We start from the raw sequence: 12191 nt of genomic DNA, 5'->3' as shown, positions 1-12191 counted from the left end.
ATAAATTCTTAAGTTATCTCTTTTAAACACTCTGTATAAGACAGTTCAATAGCGCCGTTAAAATTTAGTGTAAGCGATTTGCACGAAAAATGAAGTACAATTTGCTTTCGTATCCTTCTTACTTTATACTGCGTGTTTCAAAATGGTTAACCATTCCAGACCACGCCCCCTACAAAATGATAGTTTAGAATTGATACATTACGGATATATACGAGTATATGTACGTGATGATATATACATATGATGTACATATGTACATATATACTTATGTATATGTATTTATTTATTTTATGGCTTCGTAGCTTGGTAAAAAGTCTTGGCTTACATATAGTATCTAATTATCATTCATTCCCATATCCAGCTCTTAGAGCACTGACATATCCGAAGATTCTAACCTATCTATGCTTCTAATCCAAACGCATCTATCCTTTCTGATATCGAACATTACAATTAAACATATATATCTTTATTTCGCTTAATCTATATACATTATCTTATACTTAACCTATATACCGTCACATATTTACCATTGGCTTACAATTAGTTCCATATCTATATTCTTATACTTTTTCCCTCAAACCTCTCAACCAGCTTATCATTAACATATCTTTTTTTCAAACCGCTTCACTTATCCTACTTTCTACTTATCATCTGCCTCTCTTAATACGCTAGAATCTAACCTGTAGCAATCTCAATAAATGCGATTGGGGTTAGGTTGGGGTTATGTTATTGTATATAGGTTATGCTATAGTACAAATATTTCATCGTATCTGTAACAGGCACATCTGTTCTGTGGTATATATCTATTCATTGCTCTTATTATATTTAAATGGATCCTATAAAATTAACATATCTCTTTATATTTCGTATTTTAGAAACTTCCTTTCGTCTGCCACCGTAAAATAATTTTTTCCCAGACTACTTTTTTAATAATATCCCCCAAAACATGAGTTTGCATAGAAATCCGCAGTCTAACCATAATCGATTATCCCGGCAGAAATTTGCACGAGGGGTTGCTCACCGTGAATATCAGAAAATCGTCGCGACAAGCATTTACACAACGCGGCGTAAATCATTCGCGGGGAAAAATGTCATTGGCAGACAGAACAGCAGGGGGAAGGTTGAATTGGCGGTGCGAGCGCCACCACGCTCAAGAATCCTGAACCATGTGGATACGGCCGATCCGGCGATAAATAATTTTCACCGTTCCGCTGTCAAAAGCTCGCCCGTGGGTGTTCGCACGTAAATGATATATATTTATCCCGACCGATTCGCCGCCGCGATAACACAGCGTAATCAATAACGCAGGCGACTTAATGCGCCGGGAGAAGAAAGTCGTGGACTGGGATAACGGAGCTGCGCTTGTCTCCCCAAGTGATTCCAGATAATTGGTTCGAGTCTTTTCTCCCAATTTTTTCGCGGTCTCGTTGTAATTCACTTTGTCTGTATTCTTAGACTCGAGTGTACGAAGTTTGAAACATGGGAAACGAGCTTGGTAGATGAATTTTTACCAGTTTTCTTAATTCTACGTGTTTTAGTTTAAATTTAGTAACTTTTTTGTTGATTGTAAGAAATTGGAAGAGACACAGCTCATCTGTATATTACACGTTAGCAGTAGTACGAACATTTGCTGCATACATTTCCTTTTGCATTTGAGACTTTGAGTCTTAAGTAGTGGTGGTCAATTTTGACTCAAATAGAAATACCTTTGAATATAATTAATTAAATTAAAAGATAGGAAATTCGTAAATAAAGAAATTACATCTAACAGTTTAGGAAATCATATGATGAGTTAATTCGTCTTACAAGTTAAATATCGCAGACAAGTATCAAAACCAAGTCAAATTTTCGATACGATAGAAATTGTTTCCTTGTAATCTTCGTTTATAGCTGAGAAGCAATTGCTCGTGAGTTACTATATGACAATTGACAATGTTTAGTGTCCCCTAAACTGGCCTAGGGAATTTTTGATAGGTTAAGTGATTGAACCCATACAAAGTACTAGCATTAATAGTGTTAAATGCGTGAAATACGATCACCATACCTAAGCACAGAAATAATACGTTCTCATGATTTTCTCTCGAGCATGATTTCCTCGAATAGTGGTTCGTTTCTCTTCTGTAAAGGAAAAAAGATTCTAGAGAGATTAAAGAAGGAAGTGTGTGCGTGTTGCTCGTGTCATGGCGGGCGAGAACGAAATTAACAAGCGGTTAAGAGCCGATAGAACTCGAATCCTTCGGAGGGATCTTACGGAGCCGCGAGCGTTTGACGGACGGACAGATAGGGCGCAGTCCTGCTTTCACTTCACTGCTTTGAATACTAGCAAAAACGTAGATATACCCAAAGGCAAATAGTGGCGGCGCTGTAACTCGGCGTTGCCCGGCGGAAACTGGCGTCCATGTCACTTTTGTTTCTGTTATTGAATCGTTTCGTCTAAACATGTTATTCGAATAATTTTTATGGATATCGTGCACGAACATAAGTCAGGAAGGAAAGTGCGCTGATTCGTATTTTTTCTCTTATTCTGAACCTTTTTTTTTTAGCCGTCGGTTAGAACATAGCGCATTTTCGAAATATATTACGAAAGAAACAGGCATTTAAGGTCTGTATTATACAGCGTGTTTGGAGCGTAATTTGGCTGATACAGTTTTTCGTGTTGGAGATTGAAAGCAATTGTCAAATTAGAGTTTTAATCTGATTTGCAACATTTAGTTGCAAGACAGCAGTGTGTAGTCTATTAAATATATGGAGATCAAGAGCGTCTAGTGTTTCTTAGACTGACAGGAGTTTATGGGATTGAGGACAAATGTCAAAATTAAATTAGATTCTTTTATTCGATATGAACATTCTACACGTGGCTTCTAGCTGTAGGGGAATAGCGGACAGATATTTATGTGTTTAATCTAGTCAAGTTTTCCAGGCTTTTGTATCTCTAAACATCGCAGTTTAGATTAGAATCTAAATCTGTCGCACGTCGAAGTACGTGTTGTAAGAAAACGTGAAATATCAGTCGGTCTGATTACGTCCGCAATCTAATTAGCCGAGTATTTCGAGGTCTTTCAGAACGATCGTTCGAGATTCCATAAGAATGTCTTGACGTCAGCTCGGATTTTCCCATAAAACCATACTCGTGCGTAATTGAATAATTACGGGAAATTGAAATCCATTTCATCCAAAGAATTTATAATTTTCTAACAAAAATAAAATACGTTTAAAGAAATATTCTTTATGGCAATTTAAATAATAAACATTACGTATCAAACACGTATCAAAAGAAGTATACATTTTTATATTTCGACGAATTCTCTCAACTTTAGCGAACTTTCAAGAGACTCTTCGTCTGAAAATATTTTTCTTCGACATCCTTTTGACCGAGATTTTCCTATTTTCATGCTTCAGGTTCGAGACTTGGTGGAAAGGTGCACGTGTCCAACGCAGTTCCCCATGATCCGCGTTTCCGAAGGGAAATACCGTATCGGAGACACGAAGGTGTTGATCTTCGTGCGAATTCTTCGAAGCCACGTTATGGTGCGAGTGGGTGGCGGCTGGGACACCCTCAGCCATTATCTGGACAAGCACGACCCATGCCGATGCAAGACCTGTAAGTGAACTTTCAATACGTGTCACGAATTTTTTTCTCTCCTCCTTCCTTTTTCTCCCTTTTTCTTTCTGCATTTTTTCCGTAAATCCTGTAGGTACTAGTCGTTGAGACAGATAAAAAATATGGGACGTCGGTGACAGTTTGAACAAGGATGAGCTCATTGTCGTTGAAAATAAAGATGATGATCGGAGACTTTCGATTTTGTTACGTGTTACGAGTATGTGAAAGATGAACCATCCTTCTTTCATCTTTTCTTTTTCTCTCTTTCTCTTGGTTACAAATTTACGAAGTATCAGATGATTTGTGTTTGTCAAAGAAGCACGATGATTTAACGCGTTTCTTTTTTTGCACATAGAGAAAAAAAATAATAAGATTGATGGTTTAACGGGATTTTAATTTGATTTAGCAAATTATGTTTCTTTGAACGATATGCTACTCTTCTTAAATCGTAGTTTTATCGAAAAAAAAGAAAGGAAAAGGAAAAAAAATGTTTAATATTCCCGTCGTTACAAGATGCAGATTATGGTCCTTTTAACCTCTCTTCAATTATGATATATGTCACTTTATATTTGGATGTTCCATTACGTCATACGTAAATTACACGTTGCTGAGTAATAAAATTGATGATTTAGTAGAATTTAACTTCGCTTTGATAGGAAATTACGTTTCGTTCCATTATGATACGCCTCCTTTAGTAAATTTAAATTTTGACAAAAAAGCTTGCATCATTCGATGCACAGTTTATGGATCCTGTAATCCTTCAATTATAATATTTTTATTGTATTATAAAACCCACTCATAGCTTAATGCAGCTTTAACCTCGATGATAAATGATATTTCATCGAATGATATGTTCGTTTCATTAAATCACGGTTTTACTAAAAATTCCAATTCGATTCAATTCCCAATTATTATACTTCTATTATGGAATTACGCTGTGTCACACGCGTAAATTACACACCTATCTCTTCTATTTTCATTATTTCATTCAAATTATCCTTCCTTTATCTACTTTCAATCACTGTATCTTCGTCGAAAACCACGCTACTCAAATATTCCCCTCTCAATTTTCGATCCAAACTTAAGAAGAAAAAGAACAGAAATCTGAGAAAAAACACGAATAATATTTCTATTCGTTTTCCAACGTATTCCATCTCGTAACACGCTTAACTCTCATCCACACGCGTCCCATCCTCAACTTTTCGTCTCGAGGCATTGAAATCTCCATGCTTGCAGGTGCCTATTAACGCTAAACGATGCGACGTTTCAATTATCCTTTAACGAGTATGCAGCGAAAACTGGACGAAAAACGTGTATCGTGGCCGATTGTACAATCAGAATCACGATGCACGACACTATACATACTCGTACACATAGGCTACGTGTTTTCACCATTTTATTATTTATCTTTTATTGCAGCGCATCGCTCGATGATCTCAGCGAAGTTGATTCAAAAGGCTGGAGGGTCGTTCGACCTTGGCAGCGCGCAGGTGCATTACGAAAGGTGAGTAATTTTCTGCCTCTAACGTGTCATTTGTCTGTCTGCAGTCATTCATTCTAGAGCCGAGATTTTCTGCCGCTTCCTCGATAAAAGGATGCTGCTCGAGAAAATTATGTTGTGCGTCTCTTAGAAACCCAACGATCTCGGATTTAAACGAGCACGGACTGGTCTGCTTGTTTTCTGGACGATGAACCGAGCTTTTATTGTATTTGAAAACATTTATTTTCATTTGCATTTTATCTGAATGTGTTTGATGTTTAATCGTTGGAATTTTAAAGAACTTAAGAATCTCGAGCAGCAATTTTTAATGGACTTCCTTCAGCTTTATATCTTCATCAATAGCTCTTCTTCTTCTTGAATATCATTTCCTTTCAGTATTCGAAATATTTCATTTTTTATACAAATCCCTCGCAAGTAAAACTGATTCCGCTCTTTGTACATATGAATGTAGATAGATTTGAAATTTCAAAATAATAAATGTTCTATTTTTATAAATTTATCGCAAATGATAGCATAAATAATTGTACTATCTCTGTTTCGTATTTTTCTATTTATTAAGCTGATCAGTATGTCTGAGTGACTGATATAATCACCTTATCTTATCTCAGTGGACCTTACTCCTTTCATTTCCACTCTAACTTATTATATTTTACACGTATTATATTAATCTTCTTAATCTCTAACAACTAACCTCTAAAGATTCTTGAAATATTAAATTAGAGGTTATGTGAACCGAAAACGCGGCATCCATTTTGTAATGGAGGGGTAGGCAAAGTGTGTGTTGGCCTTGAAAATTGTGAAAAATACCAAAATTCGTTACAAGAAGTATAAATCTGAGAAAACTGTTAAACGCAAAAGCGCCAAGTGCTCTCTGTACGTAGAGCAGAAACTTGAAAGATACCAAAAATTGTAAAGTTTGTTGGAAAGATGACAAGAGATGTGTATAGAAACGGCCAACTAGCATAGTCGTCTGCTCCTAACGCATCCGAAAAAAAATTCGGCTACTGATCCGCAGATCACCTCCTAGAACACGACGGAGTTCGGCGTCGAGCGTCGGTTCGTGCGCAGGCACGATGCAGAATCAGCAACAATCGACGCAGCTGCACGCGGCCAAGAGCGTTTCCAGCAATCGGTCACGATCGCCCACGCCTCACCAGCCTGCCGGCAAGCAACAGCAACAATCAAACAGCGAGGAGCAACGAAAGATCAACCGATCGAGAAGTCCAACGCCACAGAGGAAGTTCTTGGGTAGCCCTAGTCACCAGCCAGACTTTGGCAAGCAACGATCGAGATCGCCAACACCAAAGGCTCAGCTAAGGTCTAGCAGCCCCACGACGAAGCTGGAACATGGAAAAGGTGGATCTTACGTGGATTCGCCTGGCAGGAGTTCGAACGAAGATTCACGTTCGCCGACTCATCATGGAAGGCATCAGGAAGCTAAGGTGGGTGACGAATAAACTGCGGATTTTTGTGCATTCATGTGAAATTTGAAGATATAAAAATGCATAGAATCCACATAATACACAAAAACATATGAAACGTGTCTCAAGAATGGCACTTCTTTCACATATTTAGGGATACAAAATTCCATTTGGACCCACCGCAGATAGAGATGGAGAGAGTTATTTAGGATTGGGTTAGGTTATCTTGGGAATCTGAGAGAGGGAAGGTTTGAGTTAGGTTTGGGGTGGAATTATTTATGGGTATAGTATGGGGAGGGGTAGAGATTTAGGGGATGTTGATGAATATTTGCAGATATTGATAACTGATGGGGCACGTTTTAGGGGTCTTAGAATCGTTAAACAGGATATAGTTGCTTTATTATATATTCATTGATACTAATGCATGTATTCTGGAGAAAGTTATAAAAATTGAGACACGTATTTGAATCGTTTGATATATAAAAATTCTATATGACAGTAGTAACGTTTGACATGGTCTTTTAAGAAAACGTGAATGAAGTTATCGTTGGACTTGATAGATCTGTGGTAAAAAAATCCCTAAATTTGTCCCTAGGATGCAAAGAAGGACCCCCAAGAGATTCGTACGAAAGTTCCCCTAACAGAGGAATTCACGAAACGATACGTCGTCGACGGTGGCGTAGCGCGTAGAACAGTAGAAAAAGACGACACACCGAAATACGAGCCGACAATTTACAACTACAAGTGTCGCGAGGACTCCAGTAGTCGCAGTCCAACGCCGAGTCCTCCAGCAATTAAAGAAGAGCCAGTCTTGGAAAGTTTCAGCAAGGATGTAACCGGGAATGCACATTACACAAAGTCACCACACGATGGAGAACATTCAGACAATTGCAGCGAAGTATCTGACGAGGGTTATCGAAGCTTGGGAGCAGTTCAGCCAACAAGTGGAAACGGAAATCCCGGGACGTGCACGCAAGGATCGCCCACGGTTGCCGATTGTCAAAGTGAGTATAATTTCTTTTCTCTTATAAGGGCTATCAAACTATTAAGGACCAAGCAATTGTTTCTCATGACGTTATTAAATTTAATATTCTCCAAAATTCACAAAATTGTAAAATCCAAATGGAATGTTTTCGTGGACTCAATGTTAAAGAACAGAAATCGATAGCGTCAATTAATTGGGAAAAAATGACGAATGAAATGCGTGGAATTTTGTGACTAACGCAATGTTGGCCCTTAATGAGTAAAAAAAACCCTAACAAAATATTTAAACTCAGCAAGGTTTAATTCTATTTTGTGTTTCAAAACTGTTATGACAGTCTGAGTAAATCTTTTATATTACATATGGCTTTTTATACCGAGATTATGAATATTTTTAGATTGGTAATTGCAATTATTGTGAATGACAGAATTAATGACAAAAATGAATAAGACAGAGTTTGACTATTTTTATAGTAGGAAAAAGGAGTTAACAGTAAAAAAAAAAACATGTTCTTTGACCGCAACTTTAAAAATATAACACAAATATCGATGTTTTGGTAGAATTGCATCAAATGTTAGAATGTAACTAGACATTTTGCGCGAGAGTAAGTCCTGCGCAAAACGATGCGCATTAATGTAAAGCGCGCCAGGTACATTTTACTCTTCGGATCTGGTTATTTTCGACGTGGCGAGTGTTTTTTTCGATGTTCGGTCGCGCGATCCCGTTTATTCACGCGCTGGGATTTATGGGCTGCCCCAACTGCGTGGGTTGGCACGCCTGTTACGCGAGTAGCATGTTGTAATGCGCCGGTCAGATCGAGGCTGCCGCAGGAATTCGTGAATGGCGAAAGTTTTTGGGGGAGTGTGTTGGTGTCTCGATTGTTAGATACTTTTAGATTAGACTTTCGAACGTTAGGAAATTTCTTTATGATTGGATTCTGTTTGGTCTTCTCTAATTAACTTTTAATGGGGAGATTTAGAGTTTAGGCAAATTACATCTTTTAGAACGTACTTGATAGTTGAGAATTCTTTTTACTGATCTTTTCTTTGCTTTCTAATATGAAAATTTCGAAGTGGTCTTTATACCTAAAAATTTTATAATGATCTGTTCCCTATTTGGAACATCAGAAAGATTTTTTGATGTGTTAACGAAAATTAAGAATCTTTTTATGAATCTGTTTGACAAATGAGTAATCATTTCTGAAAACTGAAGCATCAGCTTTTATCTTCTTTTTATTTCCAATATATAAAATAAAGTAGAAGAAGCGAAAGAAATGGAAAAGTAAAATAGGTACATACAATACAATTCAAACTATAAATTTCGAAGCTGTACTGCTTTCCAAGGAATATGTAAAGATGCAGGGATAAAATCTGAGAAGTCAGTGACACGTTTCCGTAGAGAACTGTTATTTAATAGAACATGCTCTATCGTGTAATAAGTTTACTTTAAAGACCACTTCTGTCACGACTAAAATCTCTGGTATGAATACATACTTGCAATGTATCTGGTAACAGTTGAAGAACTTGGCGAGATTATGATAATGGTGGAAGCGAGCAGCAAACTTCGCAAAGTTGCTGATGGTGGGGAGAGTGTCCTTGAGAAGCAAGTTACTTCAGGCGAACTATATCCCACTAGAAATTGTAGATTCACGCAGAAATCTCAATTATATCATCGATCATCATTGACGATTGACATTAATTTATAGTAATATCCAATGATAAATTCTATTAATATTTTTCCAATGCGATTAAATTTTCTTTATAATAAACAGTGAATGCTGTGGATATCGGTACTTGTAAAAGCTGTCCTCGAATATTAAATGACAACGCCAAGTAATAAGACGGGAGAGAAAAGAAAGAAAGCGTGTTGGCTAAATACACTCGTTTAGCGTATAGGTCGTTTCATAACAGGGCTCCGAGTGAAATCGCCTCGGCGATCGCGATAATCGCGTCCCGCTGCGAAGAAAACGCACATAGCTCGCATGGCTTTTCGATCAAAGCCAGTCATTCAGTTTAATACGAGCGTATCAGGGATGGATGAACAAAACGAGCTATTGTGTGTTTACTTATCTTTCTGTGTTTCAACTTTCTCGACGTCTCGTATCTTTTTCATTTCCTTTTTTCTGTTTCTTTCTTCAATAGCCCTTCTAACAGGCTCCTTTATTTTTATTCACACATTTTAAAAATAATCTAAATAAATTTGCAATATAGAATTTGTAAATTTTATCGATTGATCGCTGAATTATAAAGTATCTTAAAAAATGTGGAAAAGTGTAATTACATTTGAGTGTGAAACATAGAAAAGGAATTTCATAAATATTTTTGTCTAGTATTTAATTCTATATATTTTTGCCAAATCTTATAATTATTATATTTAAGAGATTATTTTATAGTAATTCTCTTTTAATATATACTTTTATATATTCGTAATTCATCACTTAGTGACACGTATTGATAGAGTCAATGATTTTTTAGTCATTTTTTTGAAGATCTGAAGACTTCGGAAGTTGATACAGTAAAACGAGTGTTTATCTGGTAACTTCTATCTAAGATTGTCAAACCTGACAGCGAAGAATTTAATTCGCGTCTGAGCTCGATGAATCTTCGCGATACTGCCCCATCCTTTCAACTCTTTTATACATAACAGCGCATAGAATTGCCTCGTGTGCTTGTTTTTATCGCGTTTTGTCCCATCTAGCCACTCCTCACCGTCAAACCTCTACATCTTCATATAGAAAAGAGAACTCTATAATCTGTTCTACTTTCTTCAATCATAATCCTGAATCTAGGGGAAAAACCTTCTAGGGTAGTTACAGGAAACTACAAATTACACATTACACAAATAGTAATTTAATGCAGCATCAAGTATGATCAAATTCCAAAAATAAACATTTATGAAAACTAAAATACATATATCTATATTTGACATGGTGACAATACTTCAGCATTTCACACATTTTTAATAAAATTGTCAGATCTTAAAAATACCATCAAAGTCAAATACTCCCTACAATTTTCATTACAATCTTGATTTCCGTGAGTAATTTAAAAAAGAAAAGATTCGCTAGAAAAATACCCCAGTTATCTATCATCTAGAAATAAAAACTTAATAATTGGATTTAAATTCTCGAATTACTGCCATCTTCATTTTAGCGAAACTAACCTACGTACCAATAATTCTTACCTAAAGCTAATCTAACCTAACCTAACTCTCTTTTTAACAATTCTTCCTTCAGAAAGACGAAAGAAATTAAATGTTCAAAGGCAGCCACAGAAGCTATGAAAATAGTAGCACAGTAAACCGTAATATATTCAAACCTAACCTAACCTCCTTTCCAAACAAGTCTTTGTTATGGAAAAGGGGAGAGAAATGAAATTTTCAAAAAGCAAATACAGAAGCTGCGGAAATGCTAGTATACGAAACCGTAATTTATTCAAATATAACCTAACCTCCTTTTCAAACAATTTTTCGTGATGAAGAAAGGAAGAGAATGAATTTTCAAAGACAAATAAAGAAGCTACGTAAGCAGCGGTACGCGAAACCGTAATTTATTCAAATCTAACCTAACCTCTTTTTCAGACAATTCCTCGTTACGAAAAAGAAAAGAAAGAAATTGAATTTTCAAAGGCAAGTAAAGTAGGTACGAGAGTAGTAGTACGCGGAAACCGTTGCTCCGAGTGGAAAGATCAGAGTATGTGTCAAGTGCGTGAATCACGGTATTCGAGGCAAAGCGTTATCGAGGATCGACCGCTGGTGATTGTTCCGTGGACAGGTTGTTGTTGAAGATCGCCCACGCTTCGCGATATGCGCACACAGATATCTCATTCTTCGTGTAATCCTTCACAGCCAGTTAAATGTCAGGTTAGGTGTATGTATTTGTATACTTTGAATATTAATGAGCTACAGGGTGGTCCAAAATGGGTTGCTCGATTACTATGGACGATGAAAAGAGACGTTGTCGATTACGTATGTTATTGCGCGCGTTTTGTTTACGTTAGAAGAGCGATGGGTGTGGAGCTACCGTGATTGGCTTCTGTAAATGAATCGATTTCCTTTTCGGTTGAGACTGTGGGTGGAGAAGGTTAGGGAGAAGTGATTTTGAAGGAGAAAGTAGATATGCGTTGAAGCGAGCGTATCGAAGGCATAAACATGGAAATGTTAAAATGTTGATGATTCAAAAATGTAGAATTTGTCAGTCTTGAGACGGTAGAAGGGATTTTAGTATTTACAGAGACTAAAATTTTGGAATTTTGCTAATTTGTACAGTTCGAAGATTGGGAATTTGGAATTTTCTAAAATCTAAATAAATATTTGAGACTTGGCAGTGTAAAAGTTTGCGAATCTGGTAATTTAACAATTTCAATAATTTGCAAATACAAGATTACAAATTCTGAAATACTCGGCTATTTTAAGTATTACGTGTCGTTAAAGTATATTTCTGTAAAGAAAATTCTATATAAAATTCGTTTGTATGTCCACTTTGAAGACATAGTTACTTACTTGAACTACTTCACTCGACTATTCCTGGATTAGACGCACTATAAACAAGCTTATGTTCTTATAAATTCTTTTGTTCAACCGATAAGTTTCTTATCATGGATTATAATAAGTTACTTGTTATATCTGGTTCGTAAAAATTCAGTAGTTCGAGTTACTTTTTACTTCAATATTTTCTCAATCTCTTAC

General features: G+C 36.5%; 1 protein-coding gene and 1 long non-coding RNA gene across 3 annotated transcripts in view; one reads left to right on the top strand and one right to left on the bottom strand.

The window, feature by feature from the left end:
* LOC126924870 (uncharacterized) overlaps positions 1-12191 on the bottom strand; it is a 55636-nt gene that overhangs the window by 613 nt on the left and 42832 nt on the right. The window lies entirely within an intron of this gene.
* LOC126924838 (GAS2-like protein pickled eggs) overlaps positions 1-12191 on the top strand; it is an 88477-nt gene that overhangs the window by 69142 nt on the left and 7144 nt on the right. Inside the window, exons 4-7 of one of the 2 annotated variants that reach the window (XM_050739749.1) lie at positions 3400-3601; positions 5021-5105; positions 6118-6544; positions 7119-7527. In XM_050739749.1, coding sequence (XP_050595706.1) covers positions 3400-3601; positions 5021-5105; positions 6118-6544; positions 7119-7527 — 1123 coding nt within the window. The remainder of the gene's footprint in view (positions 1-3399; positions 3602-5020; positions 5106-6117; positions 6545-7118; positions 7528-12191) is intronic. The other variant, XM_050739750.1, reaches the window with a different exon arrangement.

Source organism: Bombus affinis, chromosome 15, assembly GCF_024516045.1.
Source record: "Bombus affinis isolate iyBomAffi1 chromosome 15, iyBomAffi1.2, whole genome shotgun sequence".
Taxonomy (NCBI): Eukaryota; Metazoa; Arthropoda; class Insecta; order Hymenoptera; family Apidae; genus Bombus; species Bombus affinis.
This window is presented reverse-complemented; position numbering and strand designations above follow the sequence as displayed.